General features: G+C 37.4%; 2 protein-coding genes and 3 non-coding genes across 5 annotated transcripts in view; 4 read left to right on the plus strand and 1 right to left on the minus strand.

Annotated features, from left to right (window-relative positions):
- Nucleotides 1-1,748: 1,748 nt before the first annotated feature.
- Nucleotides 1,749-23,173, minus strand: part of LOC139130482 (solute carrier family 13 member 1-like) — a 308,042-nt gene continuing 286,617 nt past the window's right edge. The window contains exon 6 of the mRNA XM_070696263.1: nt 1,749-1,938. Within this exon, the coding sequence (XP_070552364.1) occupies nt 1,889-1,938 (50 nt within the window). The 3' untranslated portion in view covers nt 1,749-1,888. The remainder of the gene's footprint in view (nt 1,939-23,173) is intronic.
- LOC139130561 (insulin-like growth factor-binding protein complex acid labile subunit) lies at nt 8,850-13,243 on the plus strand. Its single transcript, XM_070696309.1, has 2 exons — nt 8,850-9,033; nt 12,115-13,243. The coding sequence occupies exon 2, from the start codon at nt 12,119-12,121 to the stop codon at nt 13,241-13,243; it is 1,125 nt and encodes a 374-aa protein (XP_070552410.1). The 5' UTR covers nt 8,850-9,033; nt 12,115-12,118.
- On the plus strand, nt 18,291-18,361 carry Trnag-gcc (transfer RNA glycine (anticodon GCC)). The gene has a single exon. It is a non-coding gene; the product is annotated as a tRNA-Gly (tRNA).
- On the plus strand, nt 20,252-20,322 carry Trnag-gcc (transfer RNA glycine (anticodon GCC)). The gene has a single exon. It is a non-coding gene; the product is annotated as a tRNA-Gly (tRNA).
- On the plus strand, nt 22,950-23,020 carry Trnag-gcc (transfer RNA glycine (anticodon GCC)). The gene has a single exon. It is a non-coding gene; the product is annotated as a tRNA-Gly (tRNA).

Genomic DNA, 23,173 nt, shown 5'->3' on the forward strand with positions numbered 1-23,173 from the left:
GCTTTGTGGAACTTCACGAATACCAGCCACACTCGGCAGAGCTGATGTGTCTCTTTCCGCAGACGCCATGGCCCATACTGAAATTTGCATTCACCGGCGTCGCGATCTCCATCAGCCGTCAGTCAGAGTGCGGCCCCTTCTTCACAATAAAGCCGAGGGTCACCAGAACTGTGAAGTATGAAATCAGATACATGAATCACTAACAGTATTTTATGATAACAACTAATCGGTAATGAAGGGAAAATATTCACACGATCCAGAAGTTCGACGACACAAGGCTGGAGTGTGTCACCGGGTCCCGGATGTTGCCACGTGAAGTGACTTCAAAATCAGTTCTGCGAAAACTTAATTAGTAAAACGAAGACCTTTACGTAGGGAAGTCAAAAGGGAAAAAAATATATAAATTTCAATTATATTTGTATATAGTACTCGCTTACGCAAGGGTCACCAAGAAATATTCTGTGCTCTAAGGCTGCGTTAACAAAAACCGGCGAGGAGGTGCTGGAGGAATTCAGGGGGATTTGAAAATTGTGGGTATAGTAGAGGGGACTTGAAAGTTTTGCTCTGCCTATAGGGGACCTGAACATTTTTGTTCCCTTTTACTTTTTACATTTTCCGATTCCAAGGTTTGGTAAGTAATTCAATGAAAAATGAATAGCATTTTAATGTCATCCAATTGTTCTAATGTTAGTAATACTTAAACAAAATCTAGAATAATTTAGTCACATTTCATAACTTTTATCTCCAAAATAAAATAATCTATACATGTATGATTTTTCGGGGGAAAAGATGTGGGCCTAGTAACGAGGCAGAAGCTGCAATTGTTATATTTTTTTCAATATTGCTGTGCGATATGTAAAATACAGGTTTGTTTTTGCTGTCTCCTTCCAGCATGCTCAAACACACAATATTAGTTTGTCGACAAAGCCTGTATATATAAATATGTATTGAGTGATAATTGAATTAGAGTCAAGACTGAAAGTTATTTAATTGTCAATGACGCAAATGCATGGTACACATACACTGGCCGTGTGAGCAAGCTGAATACATGCATGCTGTGGGGAGTAGGACAAGAACGCAGTTGTATAAACTGAACAAAAGTATTGTCAAAATTATCCAAAGTTAATATAGCTGCCCTGCTACTGCAGTGTCACTGTCACTGCATACCGCAGTGACAGAGATAGCTCTGACTCTGATGTTGTTGTAGAAGAAAAGTTTGGGTCAAATGACGATCATGACAGTGAAATATACTTGTACACAAGATCAGGCCAGAGAGCAACACATGGACGACCAAGAGACTTTTTGAGAATAATCAAATATTAAAGAAAAATGGGGTCACCACGCTTGATTTTCTAAATTTTCACATTCTCATCGTAAAATAACACAAAAGTAAAACTTTGAACAGTAAAGAATCTAATTTAAATGAAAAATATGTGACTAAATGGAATTATTTTAATTTTACCAAATTTGCCATTATTACAACAAAAAATTAAGAGATTAAAACGTTTATTTGATGGAATATTTAACCTTCTAGTATTGTCAGTATTGTAAAAAAATTTATAGGTACCATCTAATGCAGCCAGGAATTCACGATTTGCATACTCTCATCATTTTGTATGCTCTTCAGCAAGTGCCATTGACCTGGCCGAGAGTGGATTAACTCAAGTCGGCTTTGACTGATAAATCCAAAAAGTCCACTGATGCGTTTACAAATGTATCAATTTACAGTGAATTTCAAAATAGCTTGGAATTACAACGTGCTTGGGTGATTAGAAAAACATTGCTGGCGATAGAAAATAACTCCAACTGCATCCATTGCAAACGTTCTCCTTTGATAGATTTTGCAACAATTTAACCCAATACGACGTCCACTGTTCTCACTCACAGATCACGTTGAGTGTAGAACGTGAGTGTAGGAACACCAATCGTTGTACCGACCTGTACACAATGTACCGAGAAAAACCTACCGTTAGTGTTCTTTGCAGTTTCATCGACGGGAAATGTGATAAAGGCAATACAAGAATGTTCAAACAGTGTGTACGTGTGAGTTTTTCCATTGAAGCGCGGCAACACTGACGATGTTGACTGTGGCACAGTGAACGGCGTATTGGGTTCAATTGTTGCAAACTTTGTCGAAGTAGAAGGTTTGTAATGAAAGCAGGTGGCGTCATTTTCTATCACCAGGAACGTTTTTCTTATCACCCTATCACGTTGTAATTCCAAGCTATTTTGAAATTCACTTTAAGAACTTGCCTTAGGAATATGGCTCTACAAACTGCTGATAAGTGTAGTGTTGAACATCTTAGAGCAGAATTGCCAAATGCATGCAGTGTGTATTTTTTATCTCTATGTGCATCCCTGAAAATATGTGGTTACATGATAATTGGGGGTCCTTGAAAAATTTTGATAATATAGACGGGGGGACTTGAAAAGTATGAGGGTATTTAGGGGGATCTGAAAAAAATAAGATTTCAATCACGATTCCTCCAGCGCCCCCCCCCCCCCATCGTTATTTGTGAACGTATCATAACAGAAAAGATGGCATTAATGGATATAGAAAGTTTAAGCGTTTCGCATGTCAAGTGATCGATGTAGTCGTCGGGGTCCTGCAGATTATACATAATAACATGACAGTCGTAAGCCTCCCCCCCGGAAAACCGTTTCACTTTGCATCCAATAGTGTGCGTCCAGTAATCTCTACTCCTGCAAATTTATACAGGATTTGAAAGATGTTAACCATTCCAAATTTAAGGTATTCTGGCGACCATGCAACGGTATAATTTGTTTCGCATGCCTGAATCAACAATGACGTCAGCAGTTTACGGGGAGTTTCGTTTATAGAACCGTCATGATAGGTGAATCTGGCCATTTATTTGAAACATAAGGCCAGACGCATGTAACAGAGGCAACTGTTGGGATCAGAAACTTGGACAAGAGAAATTCATCTCATTATAGACAAATCCTAGTGCTCATAACTCAGTTTTGGTCAGTAAAGACAGTTTCAAAGTAGTTCCTTTCAGCGAAGAGTGAAGTATACATTTGGTAAGTAATTGCACAGTACGATTACAGTACGGTTAGTAACGGCGTCTCGCCAATCAAGGTGCACGGTGTTTACCGAACCATATATGACGTGAGATTCTCTTAACATCCGTAAATTTAAAGAACGCTAGTTACCAACTCACGTTACTCAACTCACGTAATTGGCTGTGTTACTAAGTCATTGCAAAGGACATTAACCTTCATAAAATAAAACAGTACACTGTGCAAAATTTCCTCATTCGTCGCAAATAAAATGACAACATGGCGTCCTGTTAATATTTAACTGCATTCAGTGAAAGCCTTGCCACTTCGGCCTATTGAAAAAAATAAAATGAAGATATTCTACAGTGCTACAACGCTTGCACGTATTGAGCTAAAACAAATTGTTACTTCTTTCACTTCGATGGGACAATGTTAACTAATAAAAGCTGACACCGTAACTCAAAAACCTTCAAAATGTTACAGAATTCTCCTCCTAATTTGTTATTGTCGCTGAATTTAGACAATCAGGCTTTACCGTGCTTTGTAAAATTGCTGATTTAACGGACTATTTTCTTGATCTGGAGTAAATGCATGTGTTAATATTTAGTGTTTGTCCTAACGAAAATGTAATTTGCCAAGTAGCGGTACCAAAGGAGTAGCGGCCATTTTGAATTGTAAATATCGGTAAAGTTTATAGGTAGTTTGTTTGTTTGCGTAGTACCATAATTTGCGACGTGACTAATTTCTTGATTTCGGAAGACAATTTTAAAGATTCTATGAAAAGAAACACCTTTAGCAAAACGCTCAGTCTTTCAGTTCTAATCAGACGCGTATTATCTTAATACCTCAGGTTGAACAACACAGGTAATAGGGTTTCACAAATCTACTGCAAGCCCGCAGTGAACAATTTCAAGGAATGCATGGAACTTTTTCTCTCTTCGGCAAATTCATCAAAATATTACTTGACTCCATGAATGATGCCGCTGTTGTCTGTCTCAAAGGTCAAAACGGATAACATACAGATAAACACTAACTTATAAGTAGTGACCCGAACATCGTATAAATTTTACAGTTTGTATGACTATTTAAAGCCGGATGCTGTTCCTCTACAAGTAAATAATTCTTGGTATAGAATGGTTCGCATTTTACATATTTACATCAAGTACATTTAGTTTGACCTAATAATTTTTTTCACAATTCCAAATTTATTCACAGAACAAAATAAACCATTCAAGAGTATATATTTACACCAAATTTCTTGTTGATAACATGAGTTCTCATTACTATGTATTTAAAGATTCCATGAAAAAACCTTTAGCAAAACGCTCAGTCTTTCAGTTTCAATCAGACGCGTATTACCTTATCGATCAGATCCCCGTAAAGGAGTTCATATACCTCTGTGCATCAAGTTGACAGACCATCCCAGTCTCGGCTTGGATCGCAATTGCCGCTGGCTGCGTCACCTTCGGTGTGTTGGTAACAATATGGTGACTGTAGATCATGAATATCCCAGAAATTAAAAGCGCAATCTCACGTGATTATTCGTTGTGGCAAAATGTAGAGTGACTTACACCGTAAGACCACTTTTGTAACGATACCGACAAGTGTTCATCGGAAGCTGTGCTAGTGTCTAACAACAGAGAAAAATATTTTAACCCGGGCAAAATCAAAGCAATACTCTGCAAAACATTGCAATATCGAATCATTCGAATCAGTTTTAATTTTACATTCACAAAGCATGAGGCAGTTTGAAATTTCACAACAAGAGTATGTTTTCAGAGTGGCGAAGAGAAACGAGGCTATTCGAGAAAGCAAATTGTTTCATATAATATGTACGCTTGGAATATTCGTAGACAAGACTAACCACATTGAAACGTTTGACCTTTAAGATGTTGTTTACTTCATCCCCCTGCTCAACAGTTTATTTTGTTTTCTGAAGATTTCAGATTGTTATTTTTTAGTTATTTTTTTTACTCTGTACGTACACACATCATTGTCATATCAAAACCTGTTCCGTCTCCAAAATATCAAAAACTAACTGTATTTTTCAGCCTGTTCCCTTTTTGTTTGATATTAAGATTTTCCCTATATATCTCAAGCCACAGATTTAAAAACATTTATTTTAACGGACTTCCTCCTAAGTTCGTAGATTTTTTAACAACGCAATAAGCTTGATACGTATAGATTCTGAAGATGAACTTCACTGATGAAATGACACTAATACAACTGCAAAATATATTTGAAGTGACTGGACCTGACCAAATTCAAACAAAGACCCTAAACTTTCATATAGGGTCTGCAAATAAGCAGAGGTCGCGAAAGCTGTGTTTCTTTATGGTCGAAGTAAGCAGAAAAGAAAAAGAAAAATCTAAAACACTTATCAACTGACGTATATCACCTGAGCTTCAGGGAAAAGACAGGTAGGGAGAAAGAGTTTTTCGGCCTTCACTCGTTCAGCTCTAATTATGTATTTTTCTCCCAACGTCATCCGTGTTCTGTGTTTGACATATTAAATGGATATACAGTTTAACTCAAAGGTATCTCAGACAACTTCTCCATCAGTTGTGCAGTGGTGGTTGCTTGACAATTCTTCTGGGTGAGAACTTCAAGGCTTCTGTTCACCGTGTTTGTCTTTTTCTGAGATGGTAATTTTGAAACTTTACTCGATAATATTTTTGGTTTTTGTATATAACACGATTGGAACTAATTTGGGATAATTGGGCGGTGAAGTAATGTCTTTAAAATACTGCAAATTTAATGTAAGCTTATCAGCTTTTCTTTACGTTACACACTTGTTTTTATGAGTAATTTGTAATATTGTGACAGTCAGCTATAGGACGCCTACCATTTTGAGAAATTTGAAAATAAGAGGATCCAATTATCCCAAATTAGTTCCAATCGTGATATATACATTTTTGGCTAAAAGTCTTATTTACAATCGTTATGTTAGCTGTACAATGAGATGGGATTTTTTAAAGAAAAAATTACATATTTATTAATTCTATCAAAGGGTGGGAAAAAAGTACTTAAAATTTGAAAAAGACACGATTTTTACCGAGTTTCGTTATTAAAAAATAAGCCTTCATTATGGGTTGAATACCGAATAAAATATTATTAGATTGAAAAAGTTGTCACTCAGGAGTAAAGTAGTGCTTCGCAACGTTTAAACCTCAAGTTATCAGAAAAACGGAGTGGCCATAAGTACTGGATCGCCAAGACAAACATCAATTAAAATTGATTAAGACAAAGAAATGAATTTACCTGTGATGCGATGTAGGAAAGAAGAAATGTTACTTAAGATAACTAGATTGGAATTTTGGGATCATTAACAACTTTATTAAATATTAAAGCTTTATACACTGCCCCCTTTGTGTTGTCATGATTTGTCACCACTTTATTGTGTAAGGTCAAAAGAAGGCATGACATGACAATTGTGATTCAGATAAAAATGATGTACATTTTACAACTTCTGTGTAGATCGGTGGTTCAGTGGTAGAATTCTCGCCTGCCACGCGGGAGGCCCGGGTTCGATTCCCGGCCGATGCAACTTCCTCTTTTAACAGCTTCCTTGAAATTGAAAGGCCAAAAAATGGTTTGCTCATAGTCCCCCGAGATAGTTACTCAAGGGTCTGTTTGCTGCTTTGATAATTTTGTACACTGATTATGCCAATTTTGAGACACACAAAGCTTACATTTGGTTAATTTCGATGAATTAAATAAGAAGTCGCTTGAAACAACCCATTACATATCTTTTCATATTTTACCAATTGAAAGCTGTTACAAAATAGGGCTTGTTAAATCAGTCTCCGACTTCGTTGAACAAGTGCGCATGTAAATCTTGTGGCGTTTCAAACTCATTATAGGTATCCCTTTGAGAAAGGTCCGCCAGGCGTAGGAAAAGCTAAATTCAGAGTCTGGGGTCATTCGCCTGCCACTTGGAAAGCCCGGGTTCGATTCCAGACACTTTGATAAGGACATGATGTTGGAAATAGACCCATAGCTGTGAAATATTCTATTCGTTGATGTCGGTGGCTTCTAAATCTGTCTTATACGACTTGCTAGACCAATTGTATTTCCTCTTAGTTTGTAGAACGACCGCGAGTTATTCAAAATCAATGGTGCAAAACTGCATGTTTTAACAGAGTCTGTCAACTATTTCATGAACAACCTCTTCAAGTTCTTGCGTGGATGTATGTCCTTGTTGTACTGAGTGATATAAGGTGAAGATGGTTGCGCAGGCAATCTTCTTTCAAAAGTTGACATTTTTTCTGTTATTTACTGGCTGAAAAAGAGATTATGGTAACCCAACTTGTTATTGATATCATTGATCTGACTTAACCTGACCTAACTTGACCTGACCTGACCTCTAGGTGCTGACTTTACTGTCGATATTCATGCACCTTAGTTATCCTAAGTCACGTGTGCTTGTCGAGTAACCTCCTCTGAGAGGTCGTTATAACAGCTTGGTGTTTTCTATAATTTATTACCGTTGCACCCTTCCAATGCCTATAGTTATCTGCGGTTGTTGCCCTGGTATAGGCCACCACTGTTTGGCGAACAAGCAATATATTACTGTCAAACAGTAAAATGGGGGAGGGGGCGCCGCAAAGGTATCTGTCACATAGGCAAACAAGCAAAGTAGATAATACTACGAATCGCACACGCATGCCCAGTCTTTTCATGTCAACATTTCTGTTCAACCAGGTAAATTAATCATGAACACGGCCATAAAAACCACCTGGTACGCTCAATGATCTATGTCTTGAAGGGTCCGACACAGTAGGCAGCTTACTGGAGTGCGGGAAATGCGCTGTCTCGGTGCTTTGCAGGCGAAATTTGTCTTTCGACAGCCCTATAGACCTCTTTTTGTGTGTCTTTCTGAAAAGCGGAGGAAAGTCCATGGAAGAAACTGTCTACTCTGAAAGTAGAGTTACCGCACAAGCCAAGTGACAGGCTGAGTGAGAAACTTCACGAATGCCAGCTGTACTTGACAGCATAGGCAATCATGTCCACTCTCGCAGATGTCACAAACCATCGTCTAATAAGAATTCACCTTCAAGATCTCCAGAGTCAATTGGAGTAAGACCCTTTCTGAATAACGGAGAAGCGGGTCACCAAAACTGCCATGGACTACCTTGAAATATCACAAACGCAGCACATTGGTAACGAATCGGCTAATATTTAACGAAGGGAAATAAATGTGGATCATAAGCTCCATGACAACAGAAAAACCGAGTATGTCAGCCGGATATCGCTACACTTTGATGTAATTTCTGTAGAAGAAATCATATATCATAAAACCGAAGATTTTGACATTTTTAAACAAAAAAGGAGAAGTATTTCAATTCCTCTGTATTGACAGTTTGCTAGTTCACTACCTTGATGAATATTCATATATATTCAGAAACCTACTGTGCACATGCGTTAAGTGTACAGGCAAAGATGAAGATTTAGTAGATATTGACAGCATTTCGCATAAATCAAAATAAGTTATGAAATCACCAGTTTAGCGAGAGAATACAAAGTTATAAGCCCACCAGGATAATCGTTGGAGTTTGAAACAGATGTTCTTTTTCCCCGGTAATCTTAACTCCCGCCAATTCAAGTTACACATGATTTCGAAAGTCTCAAAATAATATTAATGTAAAGTACGCGCTTGCGCATACTTCTACGATGTTGACCAATGACCATGCCTTGATGAAATTATTCCGGCGACAATGGAAAGGAACTATTTGTTTCGCATGCAAAAATAAGCTATGATTTCGTGACGTCACTGTTTCTTTAGTCTGACAGGCGACTCAGAGTTCCATATATAGAGGCAACACGCGTGAGTCATTTTGTACTGACGTGCTGCGAGACGCATTGACTAGGTCAACTGCCGAGACCAGAAACGTTGGAAGTTTCAAATTTGTCTTAGAACAGACATATTGTGATTCTTGTGACCCTGTTTTGGTCGCTTTAGGGTTTCATTTTGAGTCCGTTCCATTCAGGAAAGACTGGCATACACAACAGGTAAGTAACTGCAATACGGCGGTGCCAATTTTCGTAAATGGCGCTTCTTTACAAATCACAGGTAAAATCACCAGCACAATATTTTACCAACCTCAGCTAAGGTGTTAGAGTGTTTCGAGAGTGCACGTTGGGCAGACAGAGGCTACAGAGTGATTATACGGGACATTCTCATTCGCTCGGCGAAACATTGCCGATTCCCGCGACAAAATTAGTGGGTGGACGGACTGTGGTCTGCCATTTCCTCGTTCGTTGCAAAACGACAATATGGCGTCGTTAATATTTTACAGCGTTCGACGAAATTAAGGCTTTATCACTTCAACCTAATTTCAACGCAGGTAGAACAATTTTGAACGGCACTTGCCCGTATAAAGACGAAACTGATAGTATCTATTTTCTTTCATTTTTGTGTGAATGCAATTATAGGCCGAAATATGTCACCTCATGAACGAATGCTGACGTCATAACATCAAAACCTGAGAACCGTTACGGTACAATGCACCTCGGGAAAGATATTTGGACTCTCAAACGTTTTACCATGCGCTGATGATATACAGTGGGTCGATTTTTGACCCCACAGTTTGAGAATTAACAAAAGAAAAGTAGCCATTTTGAATTTTAAATATCGGTAAATTTCAGGCGATTTGATTCCGTAATACCAATCATTTTGCGAGACGACCTCAGATATTTTTCCTTGATTCTAAAAGAAAAATATTGCAAAATTTCTAAATGTTTAGGTTTCGAGGCGTCTACTATCTCGGGAAGCACCGTTCATCGTAGTATAACAGCTGAAGAATAAAAAAAAAATCCACAACAAATCGCTGGTCAGCCATTTTAGGAATATGTGCAACTTTCATTTTCGGCAACTTCAACGATTATGGTACTTGACTCCCTATGAATGCCGCCGTTCAGTGTTGTGTGTCTCGGAGGTCAAGGGGAATAGTATATCGATAAGTACTAAAACCAAATAGTCACGGTGTCGTGCAGATCTTGTAAATTTTACAGTCCGATTTACTAAGTTTATCTCCGTTTTTTAGATTAATATTTAACGTTTCTGCGTACATCGTCAAATGTACTAGCACAATGAGGTGTTTCCCAGTGTTAGAACTTGTTTTTGTTTAATCATAAGCTCATGATGGCGTTCTTGATATGTCTGACTTCCCGTCAGGTTTCGACGTTTCGGTACACGTAGTTTTCGATCCGTTTTGAACTTAGTGACAGTGGACCGGGAAAAAATATATCAAGAGTCCGTCGAAGTAATTGCGACACGCATCAAACAAACAATGGCGTCACTGTGAAGGTGTGCCGGGAGGTGATCAATCCAGATGACCTATGCACAATAGGTCTATATGAAATATGAGTACTTATTTCACAAACAAACAAAATCCAACTCAACTGTTCTGTACCGTGACTGTCTCGGACCCCGCAGGGGGAAAAACTGACATTTTCCTAGGGGCCCGACAAATTGTCTCAGTCGACCTCCACACGATGTCTCCCTTTTCACGAAGTTCACTCTGGTTAATACCGGATAAGAAAATTTGAAAGGGAAATGTTCCCTGACGTGGTACACTGGCACATTTAATGTTCCACGCGTTCACTCATTTATCGGGTTACACTTAGCAAACGTAAAGGTATACAGTCACCCGTAATCTAAATATGTCCATATGTGATGGTCAAAGGGGCGTTCCTTGGTATTCAAAATGCCCATTTGAGGGCGCTGTTTTTAAAAAGCGGCCACCCGCTTAAAATCTATGATTGGTTAGATTTTCTCTTTTCATGGTAACTGTGGCAAATTTGAAACAGGTGACAGTATACCTTTAATTTTGGTGGAATGCGCCTCGGAGAAAGATATTTGGACTGTCAGTTTTTTTTTTTAAATTGTTCTGTTCTACCACTTGTTGGGCCGCATTGTAAAGCTCTTGGTGTAAGAAACACACTCACCGTCTAAGTTATTCGAAAATAGAAAATTTTATTTTTCCTCATAGAAAAACCATTTTGAATTTCAGATATCGGTAAATGTTAAGTTAATTATTTCCCTAGCTAGTGCACAACTTTGGACGGTGACCCCTGATTTTTATTCTTGATTGGAAGTTTCATTGAGGAAAGTTTGAGCAAAAGTTTAAGTTTTCCACCAGTGCACTTTCGAGACGCATACCACCATAATTCCGTCGAATTTAATCGTTTGAACAATTTGCTGTTTGTTCAGACTCACCAAGGTTATTCTTCAGACACTACTGCTTCCCGACTGGCCTTGTGTTCTGTGTCACCTGCTCACTTGACTTTCATCAGTATAGTTAGTCATTTGTGAAACTTGTGAATAGAGTTTACCGTCGGATAGATTTGTCTAGTGACAATAGCGTTTATTTGGGTATATTATGTCATGGTATCAATATTCGTGCTATTTTCAGCTCTAAGTTGCCCTCTTGGCGTCGGACAAATTGTCACCTGCTCTCCGGTAAATAAACTCATGTATTCAGGCAATAATATATAATATTAAATGGCAATGAGGGTAATACGTTTGTTGCTATAGGGTGGTAGCCAAAGGTAATAAGTAGAGTGTCTTTAGCGACTGTCAGGTACTAGGGAAAGTAAACATATGCTGTTAGCAGAATATGGCCACAAAATATGTCTCTTTTGATACATCTTACCCAATTTTCTCACTGAAAAATAGTTCCTCTGCTATCTCTCGCCTTTCTGTCGCTCACAAACGCTCACTTCTACGGCTCAGTGAGAGCAAGCGTAGATGGCGTGTCCGAACTAGCCCAGTGAGCAGTTGTTGCGAACTGCCAATAACTTCGGAAAGTTACACGGTCGTCGGCCCTTTGCATGTAACAGCGCCAGAAATAATGCATACCACGTGACCGTAAATTAACGAATCATGACACGGAGTTTGGACGAGGTCTGTTACAATCATTATATATATATATATTATATATATATATATATATATATATATATATATATATATATATATATATATATATATATATATATATATAGACTATAGGCACACACACACACACACACACACACACACACACACACACATTGAAAATTCACGTTCTTTCTCTTTTTACTGCACAGCACCATGAATTTGTCGTCGAGGATCATCTCCCTTTTCATCATCCTCCCGGCGGTTTTCAGCAGCGTTGATGCACTCTGTCCTGCCTATTGTAACTGCAGCGTTCCATTGGTAGTGGACTGCTCGTCCACAGCCCTGCACACTATCCCTAAGGACATCGACACTGACACCGAGACACTTGACCTGCATAATAATAGTATAACGAGATTGAAAGCCAACTCTTTTGTCAGCCTAACAAGCCTAACCGAACTGCGGCTTGACTCTAATCTTATTGACACCATCGACGACGATGCTTTCAACGGAACAGAGGTTTTGGAAAATCTGAACTTGGCTAATAACAGAATGGCCTCTCTCAATAGAACCATGTTCGATGGCCTCCTAGCGATCACATCTCTCGATGTAGCTCACAACAAGTTATCTTCCATCGATGACTTTACCTTTGAAAACATGACTTTTTTAACGACACTACACCTTAACAACAATTCAATCGTAAATATGACAGCGAACACTTTTAAAGGAATAGACAGCCTTGAGAAATTGCACCTCCATTATAACAAAATAAACGAATTAAAGGAAGATACATTCAGCGATCTACAAAATTTGGCATCCCTTCGGTTGGACGTCAACAGCATCGCATCAATCGAGAAGAAAGCATTCAACGGTCTGAACTCCCTAACTTCATTGAAATTATCAAGCAACGACCTAACACAGGTGAATGGCGATATGTTAGAAGGCGTTGAACAATTAGAGAAACTTGAAATTGACAGAAATTGGATCTCTATTATTGAGGATGAACCTTTCACTAAAACCCCCAAGCTCACCAATCTTGCTCTGAATCTTAATAATATGAGTGTGATCAGTTCGGCATTTTGGACCGGACTTGGCAAGTTACAAGAACTTGACCTCAGCTATAATCGTTTAAAAGATGTAAAAGTGGATTCTTTCAAAGGACTGACAAACATGGAATACTTGCTGCTTGATTCCAACGGAATGCAAAGCATAGAGGAAGGTGCCTTCAATGGACTCGCCGATCTGGCTTATCTACAAGTGTCTTTTAATGAACTTACTAAGGTAACGACGGACATGCTGACGGATTGGGAAATATGTACTCCTAGACCTCTCGGGCAATAACCTGACCACTCTCCAGGAAAGTTTGTTTGCAGAATGCTGTGGAAACATGACAAATCTGCTGATTTACAACAACCAAATAGAAATACTGGATCCCAAATGGTTCCTCGGCCTATATGATATAAATAAAATCGACCTGCACACCAACAAGCTTCGCACCGTTCCCGGTGAGATCTTCGATCTTCTACCCAGCCTTTACTACTTCATCGTGTCGGGAAATCCACTCCAGTGCGACTGCGGCATGCTTGAATACAGGGCGTGGTCCGGCTGCAACAATCCCAAAGTACGAACGGAATGCCACGGCCCTGACCAATACAAGGACCAATTCATTGAGGAGATTCCCCTGAGGGAGTTCAGTAGCATGTGCTCTTCGAGCTGCCAAACCGGGAATACGATTTCAACTATAGCTTGGATCGCGATCGTTGCTGGCAGCGTCTTCTTCGGTGTCGTGGCAACAATAGGCATCGGTTTCATCAGACGCAGAATTAGGTCAAATCGTGGAGAAGAAGACAGGGAGAATATGATATCATAAAGTACGTGAATGTTCCGCTAAAGAAAGCGCGATGATATTCGATAATTCGACGTGGCAATTTTAAAATGCACGCAGGTCATTAATATAGTAAGAACACTCTTTTAGTGTTTCTACTGAACTGAGTTTCTGTCGGGATCTGTGACGGAATCTGAAAACAGGGACAGAATGTGAAACTGCGAACAAAATCTAGCTATCACTTGCTATTCAGATAACCCACAACTTGTAAATATCGATCACTCGCATTGGCCTAGTTTAAGCACTTATTTCGTAGTTTTTATATTACTGTCACAAATCGTTTCGAACAGAATGCAATATTTTATGTGATCTGTAAATCGTACAGCTTCGTTGAAAAGACCAATATTAATGGAACGCTTTACCTGTAACATATTATTTTACTTCATCCGCTGTTAATCTAAAGAGTATTTTCTGTGGTTTTTAGTTTTTAAGTGCTTGTTTTCTGGTTATGGCCTTGTTTAAGCACTTATTTTCTAGCTTTCTTATCAGTGTCACAAATCGTGTCGAATTTTCAAATTTCACATCCGTGTCGAATTTTCAAATTTCACATCATCACAGCATATTAATAGAGTACTGAAGGAAACGCATAAGGCTTATTGAGAGAATACGACATTTTGTATAATCCACAAACCTTACAGCTTCGTTGACAAGACAAATCACATTGAAAAGCTCTGACTGTGATATGTCATTCTATTTCATCCTCTGGTAACCTTAAGAGTACTTGCCTTGGTTGTTTGTGTTTCTGTGGATTTCAGTTTAAGAAATTATTTTCTGGTTTTGATGCCTTTTATATAACTTTTACGACATCAGAGTCTGAAATAAGTGTATTTCTAAGTCTCGACGTGATTACAACGCTTTCAGTTTTTTTATTCATATTCAGATTTCCTACAAATATTGCAGTGTTAGCGATTGTAACACAAGCTTATAGTGAATATTACAACCCAATATGTTATGATAGGTAGAGATAATGAACTCGATCAAATGCGCAGACCTTGAGCAGGGAAACGCATTTCAAGTGACTGGATGCGCCCATATTAAGGTAGAACGCCCCTCGGGGACAGATATTCAGACTCTCAACTTTTATAATTCTTTTCTGATATACCTCTTGTGGGGGTTCATTTTAAAGCTCTTGGTGTAAAAAAAAAACTTTTTACCGGCTTAGTTTTTTGAAATTCGAAAATTTACTTTATCTTAATTGAGTTAACACAGGGTTGGCGGCCATTTTGAATTTCAAATATTGGTAAATCTTGGATGATTTGTTTCTCTAGTACCAAAATTTGCAGGTGACCCCCTATTTTTATTCTTGATTAGTAAGAGAATGGTTGAAAGTTCCATTAAGGAAAGTTTGAGCAAAAGTTTAAGTCTTTCACTTTCAAGGTGCATACTACCATGACAATTCCTGCAATAATATCAAAGTTCACATAATAAGAAAGATCTGATGAGTTTTAAATTAAGTAAGTAGAAACTGAACGGAAAAATTCACAGATTATCGACTGACCAACCCGTAAGTCTGAATGCAGGAGCAAAAAAAAGATTTGCTTTGGCCTTAACTCGTTCATCTTCAATCGTGAATCCACTTTGTCTGCTAAACCGCATTGAATTCTCTTTCGATTTGATAATAACACGAATTTCAAGTACTCGTATCTAAGACAACTCACGGCTGTTGTGGTTGTTTGAGATTTGCTACAGGTGAGAATGACTAACTTGTTAGTGTAGTTTTAGTTATTTTATGAAATGCAAACTTTAAAACTTTACTATTGTTTTTTTTTTATATTTATCGGCTTAAACGGTTAACAATTCCGCTGTTAGCAGTTCAAAGTGTCAGGAGCCTTATGGGACCAGATATGAACTGAAAATGCTCACGTGTTTCATTATATATTGCAGTTATGTGTAAATTTGAACCTTTGCCATTGAAAGTGTTATGATCAACATAATGAATAATATTCACCAGAGATTAACTCTATAGGTCATTAAGTATTCAAATATGCAATTAGCTGAAATAGAAATAATCAATTTCTTTGACTGCTGTCATTGTATCACCACTTTATATAGCAAGTGAATTGCGTTTGGTCAAGTCCTTCAAACTATATATTCCAAACTTTGAAAGCTCATTAGATATGCAAATTATAAATTAGCTGATATGAAAATGCGAAATGACTTCCATTATTGGTATAACCTGGTATAATTATCAATGTACATAGCATGTTTTGCCAACTTTGATCAAATAAATCCAAGAATATATCCCTAATTAGGAAAGTTCATTAAATACACAAATTAGGAATTGACTGAAGCAAAATGCTTAATGCTTTTCAATAATGTTAGCCTACATCATAGTATCTTTAATGTACATAGCAAGTTTCATCGATTTTGGTCATGTAAATTCAAAACTATATCCCTAATTTCAAAAGTTCATTAAATATGCACATTAGGAGTTAGATGTAGGAAAAATGCTTGATGACTTTTAATAACGTCGTATCATAGTATCTCTAATGTACATAACAAGTTTCGTAAACTTTGGTTCAGTCAATACAGATAAATATCCCTGATTATGAAAGTTCATTAAATATGCAAATAAGAAATTGGCTGAAGTGGTCTAGTCAATTCAGATAAATATCCCTAATTAGGAAAGTTCATAAAATATGCAATTTAGGAATTGGCTGAAGTAAAATTGCTTAATGAATTTCAAGAATGTTTTATTATATTATTTTCAATATATGTAGCAAGATTCATCAATTTGATATATATCTCTAATTAGGAAATTTCATTCAATATGCAAATAAGGAATTGGCTGAAGAAAAAATGCAAATTTAGTTTGAATATAAATTCTCCAGCGGATTCGAACTCATTACAACGTATGGCACCCAGTCTAGCAACACAGTCAAAACCGCCTGACGGAATCCTCATCCTTAAAAAAATGAGTGGTTCAATGACCGAGCGAAGTTGTTACAAGTTTTCTGACTGTAACACGTCACAGGCTAGAAGCACCTCAATCTCCGTACAGAGATTGCAGCGCGGTAATTCTGCACTGAAACAGGGCAGAGATCGTTTTTTAAACGTGCTTCTAGTTTTTCTACCTAATGATGTTCGTTTTAGCCATAATCAAGATTATTTTATTTATTTATTTAAATAAATAAATAAATAAAATAATCTTGAGATTTTTAAAATGTTTTATTAGAGATAATATAGACAAAAAGAACTTTTGTCTTCGAATCTTTTAAGCTTTGTGGTTTTTAACATTTTTTTTGCCTTTAAATTATTGATATTTAAGCATCTTGTTTGACTTTAACTTCGTGTATTTAATCAGGATTTTGTGGGAGATTACTTATTGAGTAATTCTAACTCGATTTGAGCTTGTACATGGGTAATACTTTATTGTGATAATATGATATATATATATATATATATATATATATATATATATATATATATATATATATATATATATATATATATATATATATATATATATATATATATATACCAAAAACTTGATTTGATGGACGTTTTACATTAAAACATGTAAAATGCTGTAAGTTATTCTTTTTGCAGTGCAAATAACTTTGAACATAAAAGTATATCTTTTATAGTTCGCAATTTCGCAATTTGAATTAAACCGTCATATTTTAGGGAGAAAATAGAACATCGGTGGTTCAGTGGTAGAATTCTCGCCTGCCACGCGGGAGGCCCGGGTTCGATTCCCGGCCGATACAAGTACCATTTTGACAATATCCTGGAAAATCAAACTGTTTCTAACACAAAACTCACATTTGGTCCATGTGAATGAGGGCTCTGATGTAATTACAATTTACCTTTTGTAATCAGATTGAAATAAAGTATGGTAATGATATTAATAATGAAAAAAATCGTTTAAAACAACTTATTGTGTTTCTTCAATATTTTACCCAAAGCTGTTTTACTTCAGTGAGACCAAGTTACAATTTAGCCCATCATTAGATCAAGATCAATATACCGGGGTTTAGTTTGCGCGGGACTGAATTACTGACTCACAAAAGATAGAGCTCTTGTTTATAGCCCGACACCTGAAAGTATATTTTAGTTGTTTGTTTGTATTTTTTGCATTTGTGTAGGCAATTTCTTTGTATAATTGTGAACATGTTTTATTGCTCAGCTTACGCCGAATTATTTGTTTCCTTTCGAATCCGATTCGTTGTTCACTACTCCCACGGCAGTGGGAAAAATAAAGTCCATGTTCTCTCTTTTGCACCTGCTGCTTGATATCGTCATTAACATCAGATCTTTAGAACTCGGTGAAACTCCATATCATGATTTGTCATCAGAAAGAGCTATAATTTTGAGTGCAAAGGATGTGTTATTTTCGAAATTTCATAAAGTGTAGCTTTACTCTGAAACAACATATAGGAATGCAATATCCTTCAAGTACTTTATGGTAGTTCATTCATCACCAGAACTATCCAGACTGGCTGTCACTACTTAAATGTTGAATATTGAATATTATATAATGGTGCTATTATTATTGCATATGCATCGGTGGTTCAGTGGTAGAATTCTCGCCTGCCACGCGGGAGGCCCGGGTTCGATTCCCGGCCGATGCACCTGTTACTTTTACAAAAATGTGCTACAAAGTTTATCACTAGTTTATGACATTAATGTTTTGTACAATGTATAGTTACTCATGCACAGTAATTTATAAAAGTCTCTGCCGATTAATTCCCGACAGCCCTTGGGACCAGAGTTCGCTGTGAAAGAAAACTTTAACCCAAGTCAGAATATGTTTTGATCTAATTCTGATATTTCTCAATTTTTTATATAAAACGCACCAGGTTATAGACACTGGGATGACTTCAGTTTTCCAAATAACAATGAACGGTTCTCAATTAATCGGGGATTCTTTGGAAACTCTGCAATCATATCATGGAGATATAAAGGGGCCGACTCTTGTCCTTATCAACGAAATCATCGAATGTGAACAACTTATTTGAAAATCGTATGACCTGATGTCAATGGTCTTGAGGATTGTCTTCACTAATTTACTGTTTGACAGTTGTTTGTGTTCCTAAAATTAAATGTTCCAAAGGTCATTACTATCACAGACTCTAACAAATGCCTACCAATTTGATAAGAGAATTGATGAGTCTTTGTCTTACGCCATGCCGTCTGTTAGGGAGATACATATCTATATATGAATCCCTGAGAAATGGTATTTCTACTGTTGAAAATGTAGGGCCACTTTGTTCTTGGAGATGCGTAAAATATTAAAAAAGGTAAATACTATAAGCCACAGGGCTTGTCATTATTGTCCTTTTGTCCTAACGTTCTGGAATCACTAACAAAGATCTTGATAAACTTGAAAAGAATAGGTAATTTGAATATTTCAACTATTTTGCTTCTTTGAGAGATAATTGGGTGATAAATAATCGTGCGCGATTTTAATCTTGTGCACTCAACTAAATGTGATTACACTGTGCCAAATGTCATTATACTATCTCTGCGTTCATCGAGAAAATTTGGACACAAATTACGACAACCTAAGAAAAGATAATGTAAAATTCTGATAGAAGAATATAGACTACTTTGAACGTTGAAAAAGTGTAAACGTAAAGTTTATCTATTTTCATGTGTAAATTTTGTCCATGAAAGACCAGTAGGTATTTTCCATACATAATAAACAACAATGATTTCCCCGAAATACCAATTTCTCATTAAGTGGTTTCATCTTGAAGGGGATTGATACCAAAAATAAGGAATTACGTTTCTAGTGCGTCCGCTTTCGTGATCAGCGACCCTTACCGCAATGACACTGCATGAAATTCCCTTCTCTTTTGTGTCAAAAACATTTCTATTCTGACATACAAGGTTGAACATCTCAGAATATTTGTTGTAATTCCAAAGTATGCGATTTACAAACGCGTATCGATAATCTAATATAATTGGAGGCAGAAGGCACAAGAACTCTATATCTTGTCTGAAATTGCCGGCTCATAAAACGATGGAGCGTTTGTTGATAACCCGACACCTTAAAGTATATTTTAGTTGTTTTGTTTTGTTTTTGCATTTGTGTAGCCAATTTCTTTGTGTAATTGTGAACACGTTTTATTGCTCAGGTTAAGCCGCATTATTTGTTTCCTTTCGCATCCGATTCGTTGTTTACTATTCCAACGGCAATGGATAAAAATAAAAGTCCAAGTGCTCTCGTTTTCACCTGCTTGATGAAGTCATTAACATCAGATCTTTAGAACTCGGTGAAGCTCCACTATTATGGTTTTGTCACCAGAAAGGGCTATGGTTGTGAGTGCAAAGGATGTGTTATTTTAGAAATTATTTAAAGTTTGGCTTTGCTCTGGAACAACATAGCAATGCATTAGCCTTGAAGTACTTTATGGCAGTTCAATTCATCACGGAAACGTTTCAGACTGGCTCTAACTGCCTAAATATTGAATATTAAATATTTCAAAATATTGCTGCACTTTTCCGTAACTATGCACGCATCGGTGGTTCAGTGGTAGAATTCTCGCCTGCCACGCGGGAGGCCCGGGTTCGATTCCCGGCCGATGCATCTCTTACTTTTACAAAATTGCGTGGCATTACCATCGACAAAGTATATCACGTGTTCATGGCATTAATATTTTGTACAATGTATAGTTTTTCATGCACAGATATTCATGAATAGTCTCTGGCAATAAAATCCAAACAATCTTTGGAACCATAGTTCGCAGAGAAAGAAAAAACCTAGTCAGAATACGTATTGATCTACTCCAGATTTTTCTCTGTTTTGTACATAAAACGCAGCAGATTATAGACACTGGGATGACTTAAGTTTTCCAAACGAACGGTTTTCAATCAATTGGGGATTCTTTGGAAACTCTGCACGCATATCAAGGAGATAGAAAAGGACCGACTCTTGTTCTTATCAACGAAATCATCGAATGTGAACAACGTATTTGAAAATCGTATGGCCTGGTGTCAATGGTCACGAGGATTGTCTTCACTAATTTACTGTTTGACAATTGTTTGTATTGAGAAAATTAAATGTTCCAATTTTTTGCTATGATAGACCCTAAGAAATATCTACCAATTGAATGATGGAACACTCGATAAGAGAATTAGAAGAGTCTTTGTTTTTCATTAAAACCAAAGCCCTGGTATATATCAGACTGGAACACATGCATTTGACGGAAGATGGTGTATGGCATGGGATGGGATTAAAAGTTACAACGATTTTTTGCTAGGTTATACACTGTGACAACGAAATCTTGTGACTACTTTATTTGTTGTAAGTGACTTGTGTTAGATGGATCACTGTTTACAAAGAACAAAGATGCACATGCGCAGACATCACCACTCCTACTTCGACATCATACCGTTATGTCGCAAGCGTGTTATGCTTTACACTTTCTGAAGGGATTAGCGGTACCGAAAACTGACTTTGGCGATTTCTACCAAACATCAAGCGATAGTTTTTTTTGATATCGGATATATATATATTTTCAATAACCGTGGGTGTTACGTAAGTAGAATTCTTGACTGCCAAACCGGAAGCTCGAGTTCGCTTCCGTGCGATTGTTTTGTGATCATTTTGATGGAAAATACTTAGGAAGACACTATAAATTGAAGGCAACTGCTCATCGCAGAACTTCTTAAAGGAAAATTATCATGCGCTCAGAACTTGACAGAACGTAGAAACTTTACGCCATGCCGTCTGTTAGAGCGATACACATCTATTATGAATCCCTGAAATATGGTATTTCTACTGTTTAAAAGTGTAGGGCCACTTTGTTCTTGGAGTTGCTTAAAATATTAAAAGAGGTTAATACTATTAGCCCCAGGGCGTGTTACTATTGTCCTTTTGTTCGAACGTTCCTGAATCACTAACGAAGATCTTGATAAACATGAAAAGAATAGGTAATTTCATATTTCAACTATTTTGCTTCTTTGAGCGATCATTGGGTGTAACTTGCTGATTGTCAAAGTAAGAGTTCGATCGTTGAAATCGAGACATTGACTTATTACGGCATTATATTGGTATCAGAAACACCGTGGGCCCTACTTAATCAAAACTGATAGTCTGACAGTCGACAGACGGTCGACAGAAAACTTGTTTTTCAAAGATTTTGCTCACTTCTAAGAAACACTTAAACTTTTTTGCGGAGAGGGGGGGGGGATGGTTGAAGCTGTCAATTGCAATAACAAATCTCACTGGCTGCATCGATTTTTGAATATATAATTTGTCACATGGCTCACAATGCTGTGTTGGAGGTCGGACAACGCAAATCTGGGTCTGACGCTGGGGGCGCGCTGCCGGCCGAAAGAGGGAATACATGATGCGGAAATTACTCTCGGCATACTGGATCATAAAAACTGACGCACTAGAAACATAATCCTTTAGTTCTGGGGAGAGGGGTAAGAGTCCAATTTGTTTTGCATGCGTCAGAATCGCAATAAGGATTATGCTGTAGCAAAAATTGAAATAAAAAAAACAATATAATCAGATCATGAAACCATAACAGAGGAGAAAGGACGACGATAAATATTGACCTACGGGGCACATTATTCGTGTGCGATTTTAATCTTGTGCACTCAAATGTGATTATACTCTGCCAAATGTCATTATACTATCTCTGCGTTCATCGAGAAATTTGGACACAAATTACAAAAACCTAAAAAAAGATAATGTAAAATCCTGATAGAAGAATATAGCCTACTTTGAACGTTGAAAGAGTGTAAACGTAAAGTTTATCTATTTTCATGTGTAAATTTTGTGCGTCAAAGACCAGTAGGTATTTTCCATACATAATAAACAACAATGATTTCCCCGAAATACCAATTTCGCATTAAGGAGTTTCATCTTGAAGGGGATTGATACCAAAAATAAGGAATTACGTTTCTAGTGCGTCCGCTTTCGTGATCAGCGACCCTTTAGAACTCTTTAGAACTCGGAGAAGCTCCACTATTATGGGTTTGTCATTAGAAAGGGCTATAATGGTTTTGAGTGCAAAGGATGTGTTATTTCCGAAATTTCATACAGAGTTTAGCTTTGCTGTGAAAGAACATATAGGAATGCATTAGCCTTCAAGTACTTTACGGCAGTTCATATCATCACCAAAAACTATCAAGGCTGGCTCAAACTGCTTAAATATTGAATATTAAATATTTCAAAATATTGCTGCCCTCCGTAGTATGCAGGCATCGGTGGTTCAGTGGTAGAATTCTCGCCTGCCACGCGGGAGGCCCGGGTTCGATTCCCGGCCGATGCATCTCTTACTTTTACAAAATTGTGCTGGCATTACCATCGACAAAGTTTGTCACTTGTTCATGACATTAATATTTTGTACCGTGTATCGTTATTCATGAACAGTTATTCACTTAGTTAGTCTCAGGCCGTAAATTCCCAACAGTTCTTGGAACCA

This window comes from Ptychodera flava, chromosome 4 (genome assembly GCF_041260155.1).
Source record: "Ptychodera flava strain L36383 chromosome 4, AS_Pfla_20210202, whole genome shotgun sequence".
NCBI lineage: Eukaryota > Metazoa > Hemichordata > Enteropneusta > Ptychoderidae > Ptychodera > Ptychodera flava.

Coding starts and splice junctions, on each gene's coding strand:
- LOC139130561 (XM_070696309.1), top strand. CDS start 12,119: ATGAATTTGTCGTCGAGGATCATCTCCCTTTTCATCATCCTCCCGGCG.